The sequence below is a fragment of the Thunnus albacares genome, chromosome 8 (assembly GCF_914725855.1).
Source record: "Thunnus albacares chromosome 8, fThuAlb1.1, whole genome shotgun sequence".
Taxonomy (NCBI): Eukaryota; Metazoa; Chordata; class Actinopteri; order Scombriformes; family Scombridae; genus Thunnus; species Thunnus albacares.
The window spans coordinates 28988996-29009230 of record NC_058113.1 but is presented as its reverse complement, the minus strand read 5'-3'; the positions used below and the strand labels follow the sequence as shown (position 1 = coordinate 29009230).

The window sequence follows — 20235 nt, the reverse complement described above, 5'->3', positions numbered from 1 at the left end:
ATTTCTCACATCCACAAGCTCAAGAGAGAGAGAGAGAGAGAGAGAGAGAGACGTAGTGGTGTTTTCAGAAATAAACTATTTGCATGATATTATTAATGTGGTTAAAGTTATTGAGTGTTAGCTGTGAAATGTTCAAATGTTTCCACACCACAGAGGGATTAGTTAGAGATGAAACACGACTGGAAACAGTCAGTAATTTGACAATATGGAAAAGTAATAATGTGGAGGTCAGATAGGCAGGTAGTGTGGATTATTAACTTTGATGACCAGGGTTCAATGACAACCTCAGCCAAGCTCTTAGAGAAGTTTGTTCCACTAGATATTATGTTCATTATTACTAAACTATAACAGCTAATGCGTTTGGCAGGAGATATAATGTTGGCTGAATTAGGTTTTCTGTCAACATAATGAGTAAATGTTGTTGATTAGCATATCTGGCAAGTTGCAGAATTGTTGATACTGAAGGTATCAGTAAAATGTCCAGTGACAACATATTTCATTTTGTCTTCTAGCCTGCAGCTTTATTATTTTTTTATGTTTGTACACTGGCAGCACTTAGTTAATGTCAGGGAAAGATTGTGGTCTCGGTTTGATACAAAAAAAGTCTGCAGTGACTTGAAGCATGAGATATGATGTGTTTAACATTCATCCGAAATCACAAACTTTCACCAACCTTAACCAAAGTGCTTTCGTTGCCTAAACTTAAACACACACAAGATTCAGGATGCAAACCCCCGCTCCCCACTGTCAAGATCCTGCAGCTACATAAATGTCATTCATTCGTGTCATTCATTTGAAAAAAAACAAAAAAAAAAAACATCTGTGAACATAATCCAGGCAGCGATTACGTTTGTTAATGCAATGTACTTTGGAAAAATAATTTAGTAATATGTTGTGTTATAGGATGTGAAACGCGGTTGGCGATTTCATTGCTGCCCACTTCACAGTCTGTCACTATTCCATTCACTGCGTCATCAAAAGAGTCGGATTTTCTTTAGTTTTTGTTTTGCTCATTTACAGGCAATATAAAAGCACATGAAAGCACACGCTGAGAGGACGGAGGATGCTGTTTGTCCATGAATCGAGGAAACTCCGAGGCTGCAAAAATCAGAGTAGACAAAAGGTTTATTGACAGAAATTTTAGATTTTTGCTTTGCTAGCACCTTGTCATCTGTATCTGTTTGCTGATGTGTCCGCACCCCTCCCACTCTTCCAGCCCAGCAGACAGCAGCAGTTGTTAAGACAAACAGATGTGCTCAGCAGATCAGCACTCCTCTGCTCTCCTCCGCTGTCCTCCGTCCCTAAGGAGACCTAGCCGACATGGATGTTATTGTTTAAAGAGGAGCTCCTCCTGGCTGTATGGCAGGGTGGGGAGGAGGTTACCCTGCCCCTGGGCGGCCGGGGCTCCATAAATCTTCACTGTGACGGCGAGTTCCTGGCCTGGTGCAGGTTGCAGGGCCAACAAAAGAATCCGGGCTCCCGCTTGGTTTGCTGGTTCTGCTGGTATGGTTTGATCAGGATGTGGGGGTCTCGCTCACTGCGGTAGAAGAGACCAAGTGAAAGGCCTCATGGGAGGCAGAGATAACATCAGCAGTGATCTATAGGTCACTGTGATCTCACTCTCCGTCTGCTGTGTGTGATGAAAGAGAGAGAAAGAGAGAGACTGTCTACTTAGAGTAGACTACTAGAGAGAAAATCTGGTCCAATGGAACGTAGACATTACAAAGAGATAACCCTCAGCGGGTCTGTATGTACAGCATTCAAACACAGTGCAGAAAAGAGGAGTGTGTTATGATCATTGAGAGGGTCGCTGAGCTTAGCAGAGGCCAGAGTCCGGCTGTCTGCTGCCCTCATGTGCTCCACTCGCTGCACGGACAGATTTCCGTCTGTCAACAGTGTTGACAGATGAGGAGATTTTCACTGTTGACTCTGCTGACGGTAAACCTCACTGATTGGAGGGATGAGGTGTGAAGATGAAGGATGAATATGAGGGTAATGCCTCACATGTGGATTGTTTTTTTGTCAGTCAACTTTTTACTGAGATCTGTAGATGTGGTAACACTTGTATAAAGTCCATTAAGGCAAGAAATTTAAGTCAAATGATCAGAAATTTTGTAAGGAAGTCCTCAGTTTAGGTGAATATCTAACAAGATCGGTCAGATATTAAACATCTTTTCAAAACCGTCTGTCTTCTACACAGGCGTACAGGCACAGTTCTGGCAGCACTCAGAGCTCCACATACCATCATTGTAGTTACGTGCCAAAAAAGGAAAAAAAAAATAGACTTGAAGTGTAAAAATACATTTTAGCTTGCAGTTACACATGTATAACACAAGTGAAACACGAGCTGTTGCGTGGCCTGTGTAGACAGCTGTACTGATTAAAATCGAAGCGCATCTGTTCCGTCAGACACGCGTGTAATGGACGATTGAAAACTGTGGCTGAAACGCCAAGACATTGCAGAGCTGCTTTGAGGTACTGTATGTAATGTTATCTTGCGCACACGTAATAGCTTAGCAATGCGCGGTTATTGTGGATGTTACAGGTGTGAAATTATGCAGAAACTTGAAATTGGAGGTAACTATGTGAAAGATTCTTTACATTCTGGTTCTACGCACTTTATTTCTTTGGTGTTTTTGTTGTGCACTTTACAGTACAACTGTTTACTATGATACCTTCACCAGTACCTGATTATTTTCTTAAGTATTCTAACATAAACATATATGAAAATTGGCCTAAAACACATGACTTGCAATTAACAATTATTTTTGTTATTGATAAATCTGTAGGCTATATTTTTCTCTTAATTTAGTCTATAAAATGTCAAAAAATTACATTTTCAAATTGCTTGATTTTCTGACTAACAGTCCAAAATGCAAAGATATTTATTTCCCCATGATAACAGCAAATCTCCATATTTGAGCAACTATAAGATCAAATATAAAATCTTGCATGAACTGCCTACAGATTCAAACAGTTTGCAGCACAGAGCAGTAAAAAAAAAAAAGAGAGCGAAAAGTATCAGTGCTTAGGATTTCAGCAAGTTAGAACAGAATTGGGATTATGATCAATTAAAACAGAATGTTAAAATAATAAAATATATAAGGGAAAAGCCATTTTAGCTCATCATCCATAGGTTTTACACCCTGTTTGTAAGAGCTGTAAGTGGGCCTGACCATGGTTAGTGTGTATAGTTTAGTGTGTGTGACCGAGCTGTGTGGACAGCATGAAGTATGGCAGCGGTGGAGGGGAGTTGGCCGACCAAGTCCAGCGCTCGCTGTTTGGGTTGGCACCCCATCCAACAGCCCTCCAATCCAAACACTGGAAGGCTGTTCACAGCCCATTACCCCTGTGATTGACAGGACAACCCACCACTCAGAGGGCTGCACATGAAGGACGTTACTTGTTCGTGCCAGGAGTTTGTCGCTGAGGGTGATGATTTAGGCAGCTGATTGATGTAAAAGTATTTCATAAGGTTTGAGTGATTAAAGAAGATCGATTTGGATCTTATTCTATGGTTTGTCTTGTCATACTTTCCTTTTATAGTAGCACTATTCAAGGTAGAGGTTGATTATTGGCATGCACAGGCCGCTACTGGAGCTAAATTTATGGAGGACTTTGGTTCTTGCGTTTATATGACTCCACTTATGTAAGCACGTCCCCTGACAGGGTCGAGGTGGACATAAACAGACTTTGTCAAAGTCTAACTCAGTCACATTACATGAATGATTATGACTTATAGGCCTTGATTATGTGTCATGATGTTATTCAACAGTATACCTTGTAAATTGTAGATGATTACATCACTCTCAGACTCTGTTGTTGTCACATTTTCTCACTTACATGGATTCAAGCCATGTGTATAGTTTTGTTACTTGTCCAAGTTTTCTGCTGCCCACCCAATACAACAGTGGCGACTAACTATCTTGATGAATTGCCATGAAATTTGAATTTCCTGCAGATATTTAAGGTCAGTAGCATAATCAGCAAGTCAAGGTTGTCACTTATCCAGGATGGATTGGTACCAAATGAAGGATGAATGCTAATAGGCTTCTGTGATACCAGCTGGTTGATCTGCTAAACACTCACTACATGCATGCTGTCATGCTGATGTTTAGCTCAAAGCACCACTTACAGAGCTGCTAGTGTAGCCGTAGACTTTTTGTAGTGTCCTCATTAGAAGTGCAATGATTTGTTGATTGATAGATAATTAATCAGCAACTATTTTGATAATCGATTCGAGAATAATCTGCAGATTAGTCGATAATGAAAATAATTGTTATTTGCAGCACTGGTATTGTCTAAATCCCATTTTTGAATGTGTTGAGCACCAGTGGAAAATTCCATTCACTTCCTTTGTTTTAGGGTGGCAGCAGAAACCTTAGAGACAGATATCTCAGAACTCTGCCAAATTAAACTAAATCTATCCGCATGGCTAAATATTACTGTAGGTAAGTAAGAATGTATTTTCAGAATGGATGAATGGCCCTTTAAACTCTGTTTACAGATAGTTTGACCCAGTTAGGTCCTTTTCACCAGTGAGGTATCCTGTATTTTGGGATAATATCCGAAAAGTTGTACATTCCATGATTGTAATGGTTGATACAGGGAGTAATGGTGTTCTCTGACACAGTCTCTCTTTTCCTCTCTTTGTCTTTTGTGTCACATTTCTTCTCTGGTTCTGTCCCCATTCCCCTCCAGCTTTACTTCAGACTACCAGGTTCAATGTGGCTAATGCTATTAATAAGTCCTCTTCCCTCCTCCTGTTAGTTAGGAGATTCAATCAAGGAGATTCATGCAAATATCAAACACATTTAAAATTTTGCTCTTTATCTTTTGTTCTTGGTTACACAAATAATGCTAGCTCTAAGCTATTTAGCTTAGCCTCACTGTTGCTGTTCTTACCTACAGTTTAATACTGTTGCATTGCACATGTCTACCTATCTGTCTGGTTACTGAAAGCTTATACACACTTTCCAGCTAATCAGAATTGAGGATTCTCAGTGACCTTGGTATAATGTCAGTTTAATGGACACCTGACAGCTGATGAGAAACCAGTATTTTCTGTGACTAGGGTATAAAGTGTCGTAACTGTCTATCACCTGATTAGCTAGCACTCATCCTTCTTGAGAAATCGTGAGTTGAGGCTCTCTGGAGACCAGATGGAAGTGCTGTCCTCAGCGTTTCTCTGCTCTTGCTGGGAACGCAGGCTCTGTGGCATTGGTTCTCACCATTAACAGGGCTTCCCTCCTGAATAGGCCCTGCCAAACTATGCAGTGTCCCGCCGAGTCCAGAGATGAGGACATGGGCTTGCAGTGAAGCCTAGCAGTTCCTACTTCCTATCAATGACAACGAGCATCAATCTTAGCCGCCCTTAGTCCTGGATCCTGCCAAGCACGACTCCAGTGAGAAGAAAAAAAAACTAAGACTCAGGCTGCTGGAATTAAACAAAGGCTGGATTATCCTCTCAATATGTCTCTTAGCAGGACAGTTCATCTCTGAATCCCCCATGGGTCAGAGCGGAAGAAACGTCATAACTTTTTGCTTGACTGCTGTAGATGCAGCCAGTCTTCCTCCTCTCTCCTCTCTCTCTGATGCCTTGTGTGCAGATTCCTGTCAGTTGCGTTGAGAGGGCAAATAAAGTTTGAAATAAAATCCAATCCTGTTGCTTCCCTTTTGACTGCATCCAAAATACACCCTTTTAATGTTATATGTGACACTTCCAAAAACATTCCCTGTGACATTTATTCACTCACACCTGCTGAAATCCAGCAATAACCCTGTTAAATAAGCGAGGTGTGGAGTATTGCTCGGGAACGGTAGTTTTCTCTCGGAGCTCCTCGGGGTTTCCCCAAAGTTTGAGGAATTCCACCTTTCACTTATTCGAAACGTGTCCGGAAAAAGATCGCGGTGCTCCTCCGTTCATACAGCACACACCTTCAGCAGTGTGTTTGTTCAGGTGCGGCGGACCCTCGACCCATTGGGTTTTATGACTGCCGGCCTCGACAGAATTCACAGGTTTATTAAACAGCGAGAAAGGAGTTTGAGATGTGACTTGTGAATGATTCTCTCAAAACAGAAGGCGGTAATCCCACAGTGTGCAAAGCTGTTATCGCATGTGTGTGTATCCGTGGATACACGTTGCCATGTGATTACATCACCACCTCAATTTTGGTGATTTACACAGTCCCGTATGGATTGAAGGAAAGGCACATGGGCTGATAAATCCCTTAAAAATTTTAGATAAACTACAAAATGCATCATCATCGAGCTAAAAAAAGTTTGTCTTGTCACATCCATGCATGTCATGTGTGATTTTAACACATTTTATCTTCTAAACCACCCAGATGTGATCACATTCATTCACCCTTAATACTTCTCTTTAAATTCAAGCTTAATTGTTTTATAATTCATCTCTTAATCACAAGGCTTCCCGTCTTAAACGAGGCTACCACATGAAACTTTAACCTCATTTAATAACTTGGGCTACTTTTATTATAATGAGTACATTACTATAGATAGTCTGTAGGAGGCTTTGTGGTTCAGTAATATTTGAAGGTTACTGTTCTCTCTTGTACGGCTGTGAAGCCAAAGTGGACGAGAGGTGCCAAAAAGCACAGACCAGACGGGGTGGTCCGGAAACAGCCCGGAGATCCAGTGAAACTTAACAAGCATGTTCCCTTTGGATGTTAAAATGAAGTGTAACACAGATATTAATGTAGCAAGTATCACAACACAGCAGAGGAATGAAAACTGGAGCACTGGGACATCAGGCTGGACGCTAACCAGCTGCAGCCGAATACCCCCGCCGAACCTGAAACCCCCCCCCCCCCGATGGCCAGCTATGCTCAGGCCTCAGCTTTTCATCACGGCTGGCCAGGAGCGGGACAGAAATGGCTCCTTCTGGGGATGAAAGTGTCTAGTTACTCATCTGGGGAAGGAGCAAGGTTGATTTTTGAGATAAATCACTTGTCGTGGTGATGGAAAGGCAGCTGAATGTGTGTGAGGGTTCAAGGCTTGTGAACAAATCTTGTGTGGAAAAGTTACATGACTGCTGTTGGCTTTGTAGGTGTGAGTAGGTCAAGTAGTGATAACCTCATATGAGAAATTCTTCTGGACTCTTGGACTGTTTTGTTTAATGTGCTCTACGTGTGTTTTTGTGTGTAATTTCCTTCAGAGGTGGCCATCCTGTGGGCAGCTCACCAGGTTCACCACAGTTCAGAGCACTACAACCTCACCACCGCCCTCAGACAGTCCCTCACCCAGCAGTTCGCATCCTGGGTAAGATCTTATTCATTCCCTTAGAGTAGTGTAGAGTAGAGTGTAGCAAAAGTCTTATACAAGTAATTCCTCTGTGGCGTAGAGCTCCATAGTTGTCCAGAACCTATTAAAAATACACCAATGAGCCACACTGTTGAACCTGGTGACATATTGCTTTATTATCATCAACATGGGCACTGTAGTTTATTTTAAGTCCATCCCACATACATATACATGCCCTGTCACTTACTGGAGCATCAAATCTTCAGCTTAAAATAGTCGCCACCAAATAACCAACAATAATTAGCTTAAAGGGGCAGTGCCAGACATGTTCTTTTTTTTTATGACTGATATAACGTAGAATATATTTTAAAAAATATGTAAAATATAGTATATGGGCATCCTTACCTTCTGAATATACACTGGGTAGTTGTCAGTTAGCATTTTAGCATTTTTCTGATTACGAGAATTTAAAATTACAATGTGCAGACCAGAGTGAGCACAACTTTAGTGTATATTTATGATTCCTTTTGTAAAGGTGCATGACTTTTGTATGACAGGTTCTATATTATATAATGATAATCTTTACTTATATAGCATGTATAAAATCAGAGATTAAAAAGTGCTTTATAAGGAAAAAAGGCAAAGAGAACATTACGTAAACCAACCGGTGTATATACATAAGGTTAAGGTTATAAAAAAGGCTTACGAAACAACTTCATACATTACCTGATATAAGCAAAATAACTGAATACGTATACAATTTTCCACTAGTTTTCTACCGTGCACATGTACATGATGAGGAGTGATGTAACTCTAGGAGGTGCTATGTTCCATCTGTTGCAAACCAATAAAGTCAATAAAGCGCTTTTAATAGAAAACATAGATGTCAGTTTTTCAACATGTCTGGACTCCATGAGATTGTGCTATGAAGACGTTGCTGGTACTGATTCCCCTCTTCTCCTCTCCTCCTCAGGTCTTCTACCTGCCCATGGCTCTGGCTATACCCCCCTCGGTCTTCGCTGTTCACATACAGTTAAACCTGCTCTACCAGTTCTGGATCCACACGGAAGTAAATATTAAAACATAAGTTATAGATTCTGTAATCAAATCTGTCTATGGTTGTGGAAAACAAGGTTCAAGGTTCATCTTTATTATCTTTCTGCAATATAGGATTACTCAATGAATAGAATAATGCTACAGTCAGAGAAATGGATAGGTCAAATATTTTAAATTATGATTCAATAAAACTCAAAGGAGGGTTCAAGGTTCATCTTTATTATCTTCCTGCAATATAGGATTGCTCAATGAATAGAATAATGCCTCACTTAGAGAAAAATGGATAAAAGGTCAAATATTTTGAATTACGATTCAATAAAACTATAAAATAAGCAATAAAATAGAACAATGTAGTACCGACTGGGCCGACTATAAGGTGACCCTCTCTTTTCTAACAAATGGTTTTGGAAAAAGACTTTTTAAAGATATACTTTCACACTCATCCTGTTGGGAAAGTGATATACTATTAATTAGAGGTGCAGCAGATCATAAAACTCATTGTTCAGATCATATCACGGTTTTGAGTCACAGATCAGATCATTTTTTCGGATCAGCAAAAGAAAAAAGGAAGACAAATATAATTTTTCTTTCCTTTTGTTTTGTAAAACACTTAAAGCAAGAAACATTTGCCCATGGTCTTAAATGAAAACGACATTCAAGATGTCCAGTGTTTAAATAGAATCTTAAAATATATAAAATATTCAATACTCAATTGTTCAATTAAAGCGCAGTATGAAGCATGATACCTTCCTCCTTTTAAACATGGCAGTGAATGAAACAGCCTGTGTCCGCATCATCAAAACTCCATGATAACTTACAAACATGAACACAAGTCTTTTCCTGCAGCTTAGCTTGTTCAACGAGCCACCAAACAAACATTCACTGGGGAAAAGTACACCGCTAACATCAGTTAGCAGCTCCATAGCTAATTATCTGCTCAGCTGCAGCACATTAAACAGCGTATAAACAAACCTGCAGATGTCACTTTGGACCCGTTAGATGCTGGTTTGGTTGTTTCTCTTCAAAATCCCTGTTAGTGACACGCTGTCTGTCCATGACTTGAACTTACAGCAGTTTGTTGACTTTGTCTCCAATGAGACATAACATTTTGCAGTTAATCCACGGTTCACATCCATACGGATCACGGATCAACTGCGTTCCGTTACACTACTACTATTAATCCGAGGAGAAGAGAGTCATCATCCTTAAAGCATTTTGTCTTGTAAAAGTGAAATACTGCCATTAAAGCAGAACGTGAATCTCACATTTAGCTTGTCTATTAGTCACATGCTCACACTCTCTCCTGTCAGCCTCTTGGAAAAGGTCAAAATTATTTTCTTCAGCAGTTAGCATTTTTCTTATTGCCTGTTTGAGCTCCTCATCATCTGTGACAGCAATAATTCTTGGCTGCTTGGCGTGACGATTCAGTCCTCGGTCCGTTTTTGCAGTGAAGACGTTGGAAGATGCTTTATACTTGTTTTCACTCATGAGTGACACATCATGAATTTATTTGCTCCACAGCAGAACGTGTTGCACAAGCCTTCAGAAACTCCCACAGCGTAGACTGAGCAAACCAAACACTTTTCGGGCTGACTAATGCTAAAAGACTCGCCATAAACAGACTTGAATACACTCGCTAACCTAGCAACATTAAGGCTATAAACAACACGTAATGCAACACTCTATGTAACTGTCCAGCCCTTAAATATAAGACGACCCCCTACTTTTTCAAATGTAATTTCCAGACAATCAGAGATCTCTGCCTACCGAAGTCTGGGGATTTTTAAATGCAAGGTAGTTGCTTAAACGGCCGCTAACAAACCTACACCCCTTGCATTTTGTCAAGGACACACCTTACCGGAAATGATGCTTCTCCTCCGCAGCAAACTGCATGTCACAGCCCCAGTATAAATGGCCGCCCTAAAGACTTTGGATTGGTTCTGCCATGTAGGGTTTTTTAAAACTCTCTTAATTGTTTCCACGTAGTTTTAACAACGAAACCTGGGAGATTGTCTTCAGTCTCAATGAGTGAAGCGTTTAGACACTGACCTGTGAGTCTAGGTTAGAGGACTGTCATCGTCATGGTTACCTGTGTCGTCATGGTAGCTGTTTTTTTTTTTCTTTCAACCAACCAGGTTTATACACTATATGAATACTACTGTATGTATGTACTACATGCAGTATATTACAACAATCAAGTATGGAAATGTATGATCAGCCACTGAATGAATTTACTCCTCCATTCATGGTTGCTGTTAAAAGTTAAAAGTTAATCTGACTGAATAAAACATCTGTCGAGTTATCTTTTTCCCTGTGCCAACACAAATCTGTCTGTTAAGTCGAGCCTTTGTAGACTCAGTGTTGCAGTGGAACCTGCATTCAATAAAAAATAATGAGATTTTATGAAATATTCCAAACAGAAGCATGACCACTCTGCCTGCCTTTAAAGTGACTGAGAGTATCACTTTTACAATCCCCACGATCGTTAGAGGGAATGAATGGATTTGGAACGCCTTCCAACTTTTAGTGCACTATTAGTGAAAACAGTCGTAATACTCACAATTTTCTGAAGGGATGTAATTTATGCCTCCTTTATGGGCTTTTTTTGATGTCATGTAATTTATTGGCACGCCATTGCCTGCACCACTTCAGCCTCAGAGCCGAAGTGAAGTGGTGGGGACCCTTTTCATTCAAGATAAAACTCTCACGCTCGGCTGCCAGACGCAGCCATTACATGGAAATAATGAATCACTGAGAAAATCTGTCCAGCCGTGCACAATTCTCCAGACTGAGAAGTCTGTCGTATTGATGCAAAACATCAAAATATCTGAGAGTCGCAACCAAAAGAGAAACATGAACTGTGTGAAATATGCTCTGTGTGACCTCTGTAATCTTTAATGACTCACTGGTGCATCTGTTTGACATCTAAGATGAAAAATGATTCAAGTTTAATATTTCTGTGCACAAAATGTACTCTGCAGACTAGACTACGCTAGATGTGCTTGTTTTTTTGTATGTGTGTGTATAAATGGGTGTAACCATTACTAGCAATGTTGTCTCTTTTCCCACATCTGTAGTTGTTATGCTACCGGCCCATAAATATTGAAGAATTATTGTTATTCAAGCTTGTTAATCAAGAAAAACACAGAATATAAATATTTATGAATGTGAATGAAAGTGATATTGGCAGCACACTTTTTTTTTACAGTGTTAACTGTGGCTATAACCTTTCTTTTGGGTTGTTGGCACCTGTGATTGATAATGACTTCATTATTTTCTGAAGATGCATATTTGGTTACATGGAGTTACAGCCGTTGGCTTTCCAATTCGGTCACTGTTGGTAGATTGCCATCATTTTGAGTTTGATAAGGATACAACAATATATACTGAGATTAGCAGCATGGAATGATTTTGGCGATTAGATTCCATCGATGTGAAGTGTTTTCATAAAGCATGTGCCCATATGAAGCTCGGGGATATGGGAAGGATCCCCTGGAGTCTAGACGCTAGTGGTGATGGAGTGAAGCCAGCAGATGGTTGATGGTTGAGTCTCTCTGGACATCATGAGATCATGGCGGTGGTGGTGGAGGGGAGGAGGAGGTGGATTGTGCAGTTGTAGCTCTGGCAGAATTTCAGCGATATTTAAAGAACGGCGACTCTGATTGGCTCGATGAATGCGGGCAGAAAGAACATTGGTAAAGCGATATAAGAATTTTAAATGTAGAGATTTTGACAGCGTGGGAAAGTGGAAGTTGGCAGAGAAACATAGAACAGGAGGAAATAGTGACATTCACCCAGAGAAAAATAAAGGCAGAATGTGAGGGAAAAGATCTTCCTTGTTGAACTTTCACCAAAGCTTTATTTATATTTGTATATACAAAATGTGATGTTTGTTAGAGCTGTTTGTGCTTGAAGAATATCTGATTGATCGAAGCGTTGCATGGTGACAGTAAATAAAACACGATGGGACCAAAGAACATTGTGACCATTCTACTTTTTGCCATGATGTCTCCAGTTTGGTTCAGCATCTGTTAGGTCGTACATACTTGTTTTCTCCCTGGTCTGTCTGTCCAAACAACATGTCTGTCTGTAAGTCTAGAACAAGTTATCTTGAATACTCTTGACCAGATTGGGCTCCAGAATTTCCAGTTGTAAACAAGAAAAATCAAAACTTAATACAAAATTTATTGAACCTTCCGTTTTGGACACATGAACTTTCCCCTTTGCATATTTATCAGTCCATAATATCAACTTTGCACACACAATTCCCATGAAATTTGCTGAGCATATTTACGCTCTCAAGAGGATAATCTCTTGATTGGAATGATCCCCATGGCCTTCCCTCTAATGTCACCATCAGTACAAACCCGGCCTTAGATTTAATAGCCTGAATTTTTAATTGGTGTAACCATAGTTTATATATTAAGTTTTTTATTTATTTACATGTAAATACCTCAAAATGTAAGTTTTGCTGTATTTAAAATGTTTTGTTCTTTATTTCAGTTGATCAGAGACCTCGGACCTCTGGAGTGGGTCTTTAATACCCCGAAACATCACAGAGTTCACCACGGTGAGATAAGTTCTGTCTTATATGGGACAATCTAATGTTATTTTATAATGTTTTGCTGATTAATGACAACCAGCACCATCCCCATAAAAAGCAATATCAAACATTTGTTCAATGCTGAAAGGTTGATCATTAATAATGTCTGATTATGTCTAATTTTGTCTAATCAGGTTATTTTTTTAGCAGGCTTGATGTACCAACTCAGATGTGGGGAAAAATAATGTAATGAAAAGAGAATTCTGACATCAGAGATGTGGGTTTTAAGACATTTTCTGTGCTAAATTTACAAAATGTTATCTCAACAGGAAGGAACCTTTATTGCATTGACAAGAATTATGGCGGAATTCTGATCATATGGGACCGATTATTCGGTAAGCGAAAGTAATCAGACGTTTGCTTCTATTTCTGATCGTCTTTTCAGCGCCTCCTCAGGACAGCTGTTTTAAGAATGAATGTTAGTATTAACAACTAACTGTGGTGATGATGTTTGGATCAATACCAAAAATGTGTCTATATTGTGATACCTGCATCTTTTTGCAAAATAGTAATCTTCCTCTTCTGTTTTTTATACAAAAAAAGCATTATCACTACTTCATGTTAGGAGAAAATAAGCCATCAAAGTGCATTTTATACCAAACATGATGCTTAGTTTTACTAGTTGCCTTCTCACAGCAACACATCACACAGACACACTCATTATTGAAAGATTATGGGCTCTTAAGCAAGAATGTGTTAAAGTGAGAGTAGGTGTGGATCCATTTAAAAAGCAGCTCAAGGCCCACATTTTTAGACTTTGAATAGTGTAGTGTTCTTTTTTTTAATCTATTTCTATCTCTGTTTTAGTTATTATTGTTATAATGTGTCTCTATTTGCTTTTTTTTCTCCTTTATCTCATATTCTGAACATCTCTGGGACGTCTGATCTAGAAAGTGCTTTATGAATAAACTTATTTTCTATTATGTTATTATCTCCACAGGAAAAATGTATTAAGCACCAAAGTAATACACATGAAGTTTTGCACTGTAAAATGTGCTTTTATTCATATATATATTTGCTAGTGTTGTTATCAATGTGTTGAATAACTAATAATTCAAAGATGTTATTTTTTTATGTGTATTAGTGTTTGTGATGTGCGCCCTCTCATTACATATGTATAAGACAGAAACCAAAAGTTGTGGTGTCATCTATTACTCCAGTCAGGGAAACAAAATGAAGGGAAAAGGTGACTCTATAAACTGTAGGTTCGCCAATAGCTTTTTAACTTTGGACTGAGTTTTGCATCAACTGTCAGCAAGAGGCAACTGATTAAATTTTGAGGTCTACATTACCCAGAAATCACTTGGGCCAATTTTATCTCTCTGCGGTTGGATTGTTTTAAGAGACTGATCTCACTAAAAGTGATCACAACTTTCCTCCTGCTTCTCACTAGCATGTTTTATATTCTACTCCTAGGTATATACATCCTGTCTAATGCAGCTTTATCATTTATAGACCAGCTCGTTTTGCACTATTCTTTTTGTAATATCAACAATGGCAAACATGTGTAAGGTATCACATGTACTAATACACCCACAGAGAATTATCACAAACTCTGCAGTTCTCCTCAGCTCTACAGAGTTTTTAGTGTCTTTCAGCTCCTTTGTTTTGGTTTTACGGCCCACAACTTCACTCTTTTGGTTCAGTCTCATCAGCCTTGTTTCCAGAAGCAGGTAGCTCTTAGCAATGAAGCTCTGATAAACCTGTTGTACCCTACCTGCCCAGCAGACACCGTTAGCAACTAGCTGGTGGACATAGTGGAGCATTTAGCTGCTAAAGAGCCAGATATTTCCCTCAGGAGATGGTAGAGACCAAAAACAGAGCTAAAAGAGAGGGAATATTGGACTTACATTAGCCAGGTGGCCAGAAACTCTAAATTCAATGCTAATGTTGGATGCTGGATGTCTAAACATGTTATCTAATTGGTTGCACTGGTCCCAAGTGTCAAAAAATCCTTTTAATACAATTTTAAGGTATTTATTCATATTATTTTGTTTCTAGGTACCTTTGCTGAAGAGACAGACAGAGTGGTGTATGGACTTGTATTCCCTATCAAGACATTTGAAATCCTCTATGTTCAGGTCAGTCCCGCCTTCCTTCGATGGCATCGCTGCCATTGGCCCACTGGTCAAGCAGCTTGCTTGCATCCATCTGAGTACAGACACCTTCAGTAGATGAGGCGTGAGCTCATGTTTCCCTCGCTGGCTGACTGGCCATTTTGTAACCATAACATTATTACTCCACTCTAAACAAACTTCCCAGCTGAGGTGAGGGAGGCCAACAAAATGAAATGCCAGGAGGTAGATGCTATGATTATTTTTGCTGCCCTTACCATTGGCAGAGCATAGCAAGAGCAACGTCCTGCCCAATGAAAGCAGAAACATTTCTATTCAGGATTAATTATCGCAGCTATTGCTCCGTTAACATTGATCAGTTAAATGTAGCGTTTGATTGTAAATTGATGTTTGACTTGTTTTTTTTTTTCTATTCCAGTTTCACTACTATTGGTATTTGTGGACAAAGTCCAAGACTTACAAGACTATCAGCAACAAATTGTCAACTTTCTTCAAAGGTCCCAGTTGGAGCCCTGGTAAATCTCGGCTGGGTGACCACCTGGAAATTCCCAAGGTTGGTTAAAAATATTCTTTGTTTCCATCATTCCCGAAGGAGGCATGTTTTTCACAATAATGTCCTCAGACTTCGTTACATATCATTTTGTCACACTTAAAGCACAGGCCTAAATGACTCAGAGCATTCCTTATTGCAGGATTCACATATTCAAAAAGTTTTACAAGGTACTGCCACATCAAATAAAAGCTGCAAAGCCTTTGTAGATGGAACACAATAAGTTCATTTTCACCGTCTTTAAACGCAGTCTGCGGGATTAAAACCGCATGCAGTTGAGAGCAAATGTGCATGTGTGTGTGTGTGTGTGTGTGTGTGTGTGCAGAAAGAAATACAGGCACCAGTTGAATGACCCAGCGGTTAGCTTTGAAATAACGCTGATGGTGTCACATATTTAGTTCCCTCATGCTTCACACTTAAAAAAAAAAAAAAAACTCCCCTTTGGCTTTACGATTAAATTGGCCCTTAAACTCAGCGGGGTGATTCTAAACACGGATAGAGCTGGCATTTAACAGAAATATCTTGAAAGGCTTCTCGTAGACGGCTGCTCACTGATATCTGCCGGTGAAGGAAAGGAAAGGAAAGGAAAGGAAAGGAAAGGAAAGAGAGGGGAGTGAAGGAGAGAGAGAGAGTGTTGAACGTGTTTCAGCTTTTTGAGACTAAGCAGAGCAGCGTGCTGGAATACCTACAGGGTTGGGGATGGGATGCGGGGGGAACCCACATGTGGTGGTTTGGTTCCTCAGGATCTTGGGAAACCCCCTGAATGAGAGACAGGCGTCTGTGATTGGCCAGTTGTTTTTTTTCATACTCCATTCCCAAAGAGGACACAGTTTCAACATAAAGCCCTCAGACCTAATTACTTATCGTTTGGACGCACAGGCAGACAAAAACAGGTCAAATGACTCAGGGAATTCTTACAGAGGGACTCATATGTTCCTCAGTGTTTGGGGGAAACCGCTACACCCAATAAATCCTGGATGACTTTGTAGATGGAACACAACAAACTAATTTTCACCAGTTTTGAAATTCAGCCAGTAAGAGACTCAAGTAACAGCTTTTTACTGTGAAGTACTGACATCTTGAAAATATACACATACAGTAAGAAGTAGAAAGGATTTGTGAAGTGAGAAAGGTCATTAGACAAGTTTGAACCTGTTTCTCCATTAAATTTTCCTAAAAGACATTTAAAGGCCCCATCATTGACTTCAACTCAGTTTTGTTTTCTGTTGTTTTTGTCTTTTTTGTACTCAACTCCTGCCTTAATGCTGCTTTTATTGCCTTTTTATTGTCTCTTAAAGTTATAATCCCTAAGATTTTGATCATTTTTTATATGAACATTCAGTATTTGCCTCTCTGTATAAGTAGTAGTCCTCTCTCTTGTGGGATTCAAATTGCATACTCATGCACATGGGATTCATGGGTAACGATTCATGCACGTACTGAACGTGATATTGAAGACAACAGCCAGTGTGGGTATTTGGAAAAGTGTAGTTGCCCCCCAATAGGCCCACTCTGTTTTGATTGGCCAGCTTCCAGTAGCTTCGGGGGCTATGCAAATAAACAGTAGTAAGTAGGATTTTGCTTCTTTTTCTTTTACTTTACTCAAAATGGAAACCTCTCAAATACATCTGTACATGTTCGAGCGTAAACCTGCCCCAAAATATGTGAGTGGACAACGCAGACAACCCATGGAACAACCTTAGCAACAAACGCTAGGGAACAGATGGCGGCTTGTATATGTTTGCATGTGCGAACAATCCGATGTCATCATGAGGAGGAAGTAGGGGCAATATTACGCACGAAGCATTCAGAGCAAGCTTTTACCTCATGTTTTAGAACTTTGACCAACATCATAACAGTATAAAAATAACAGGAAATCACAAAAAACATATGTCCCCCTTTAAAACATTAGATGCGATGAATCTTCTCAGTCTACATTTTGTTTGACTGCGCTGTAAACAGATATCTACACCTCCCTCATCTGTGTTGTGAGATCAGGAGGTGGAGGATGAGGAAGATATTAATGAATTAGAGCACAACTGAGCACCGTTTTTCTAAATGTAAAGAAAGTTTTTGTCAACTGACAGCGATCGAAACATACGCCTCTGACCCATAATATCCCCGCTCTGCCAGCTGCTACCGCCAACAAGGTCAAATGTGGTTTTGTATGATGGTTGCAGTGAGCTGCGTAGTTTCCCAAATTGTATTTGATTGGATACATTTACTGTATGTTTACGCCCCTGAGTTCAAGATGAGTCATCAAGAATATTTTACAGGGGAAAAAGAGAGGAGTGTTGACATATAAATGATTTTCTTGACATGCAGTATTTTTAGCATGGACCAAGAGATAAGTGAATACTTGAGGGGCACTAGAGGGAATACAAAAGGACACAAGATTAGAAGTTTGAATTTTTTATTTATTCATTTATTTTTATTTCACTGCATATAATTGTCTTTGACATGTAGTTCATGTTTATGGCTTTTAATTGTCCTTTTAATACAAAAATAATACACACAACATATTATTCTCTATATTTACACTTGCCATGTAGTGTACAAGCTTTTCATTGCACTGCAAAGTACAACCGGTCTGAACATGCAACAATAAACTAGATGTTGCCCAAACGAATTGCTGTTGTCTGTGTTATTGAAGGGTAGGAATGCTGTCAGGTGTGAGATTCTGTGCAGAAAATTACTCCAAAAACCCCCAAAAGAATAAGTGATTTAAACATGTTTTATTTTTCCATGTGCAGGTTACAGGAAAGGAAGTGGCTTATGATCCCAGCTGGCCGCTGCATTTACAAGTTTATGTGGTCCTACATTTCCTGCTGGTGCTGCGGACTTACGACGTTTTGTTTGAAAACAAGATGGTATGTATTTGTCACATTAGGAAAACTTTAAATGTCATCAGAGGCAAAGAAACAGAGGATTTTTGTTATTTGAACCTCATGAGAAGATTCACTGCCTTGCTCAAAAGCACATTTTACATTCCTTTTCCTCAGTCAGACTTCTCAGTCCTTGGATTGATGCTGGTGACCTTCTGGTCACAAACTGACTACTGTTATGTTTAGGCTACTGTAATCACTCATATAAAGTATGACAAGGTGGTCCAGAGCTCTTAATTTAAGACTGTTGGAGTTCTGCATGTTTGTTTGCCAACATTATTTCACCTAATTATGCAGTTTGTTGTGGCTGGTCTGTGGTTGAGCAGAGTCCTCTACTTAGCCAGCAGGAAAAGACTAGCTCTGTCTAACATCATGACAGAATGACTGATCGGCATTCCCCTTTAGAACAACCTTTGTCTATTATTTTCCACTCGACGAGCCAAAAGACCCCCTTCCTCCGTCTTCAGAAAAAAAAGAAACAGGTCTCCTCAGCAGTTATCTTTGGAAGGCTTTTTTCCCTAGGCATAGTTTTGGTTAGCCAAAAAGTGCTGTCACGCCCAGCTCCTCCAAACTCCCAAATAAAATGGCCTGTCTTTGTGATCACTACCTCCATGGTGCTCCTTCAGTTGTGGTCCTCCCTCACACACACACACACACACATACACACAAATCTCCCCTCCAGGGTCGAAGGCTCCCCTCCTTCTCGGCGAATGAAACACCAGCTGGTGGTCCAGCAGTGAACACAAACGCCTTAATTGTCGAGTCAACCATTTCCCAACCCAAATAGCCTTCAGGATGCAGCAATCAGGACTTGGAGGGAAAATAACAAAGTGAGCACTCTGGCCCAACAATAAATCATGTCACTGTTATGTATTTATACCCACATGTTCGCTAGCTGCTTATTTAGCTTGACAATTGATGATACACTGCAGGACAATTTATGGGCTTTTGCGTTAATTCAAAGCCATGAAAACATGGCTATTTCAAACAAGTGAAGCTACTCTTCAATTACATCATCAGCAGGCCAATGTGTACGTTTTATTATAGGTTTGCTAAACAGCTCCTATTAGAGGCAGCAAAGGAAATTGACCAAGTCAAGAATTCTCATCTCAGAACAGCTCTCCATTAGTGTTTTTATGATTGCACAATTTAAACTTGAGTACCTGCTGTGATATAAGTTATAATTCAAAGCCATACAGGGACAAAAAGCCTGTATATTTGTCAAAATATAGCAACCTAAATTTGCTTAATTATGTGGACTCCCATTTCATGATGTAATAAGTGCATTTTTTACTGTACCATAGACTGAAATGACAATATTTTCACAACACAGTACTTGTGAGTCAGCATTTTCTTCACCAAGCTCCAAGATTTGTGGCTTTCAAAGCAGACTTTCCAATCCATGTTGTATTTTGGAAAAAAATTTGCATAAGTATGGTTCATTTTCTATTTTTTCCATGTCCTCACCATCATTTCTAACCATCAGCAACAAAAAATGGGCACTGATATGTGATTGGATCATAAAGTAACAACAATTTTTCTACAAAATAATCTCAATGTGGAGTTTCAATAAAGATTTACACTCATGAGTGTGATTACAGTGTGAATTATCAATGGTGTAAGATGTATATCATCTTTGTAATTTAATGCAGTAACATTTCACTAATGAGGTACTGGTGCCTTTTCTCAGAGGTAACTCTGTCCAACCAGCCTTCATGAATGTCGTCATAATAATGGCTGCAATAATGACCTGAATAATGAGTTAATCTGCTTTGTCTCAGGGGACAGCAGTAAAAACATAAT

At 39.6% G+C, this 20235-nt stretch overlaps 1 protein-coding gene across 3 annotated transcripts in view; it reads left to right on the top strand.

The window, feature by feature from the left end:
- The window catches only part of agmo (alkylglycerol monooxygenase), a 56621-nt gene that overhangs the window by 15576 nt on the left and 20810 nt on the right, over positions 1–20235 (top strand). For all 3 annotated transcript variants that reach the window (XM_044360259.1, XM_044360258.1, XM_044360257.1), the window contains exons 4-10: positions 7178–7281; positions 8237–8332; positions 12823–12889; positions 13192–13257; positions 14924–15003; positions 15416–15550; positions 18301–18417. In XM_044360259.1, the coding sequence (XP_044216194.1) occupies positions 7178–7281; positions 8237–8332; positions 12823–12889; positions 13192–13257; positions 14924–15003; positions 15416–15550; positions 18301–18417 (665 nt within the window). The remainder of the gene's footprint in view (positions 1–7177; positions 7282–8236; positions 8333–12822; positions 12890–13191; positions 13258–14923; positions 15004–15415; positions 15551–18300; positions 18418–20235) is intronic.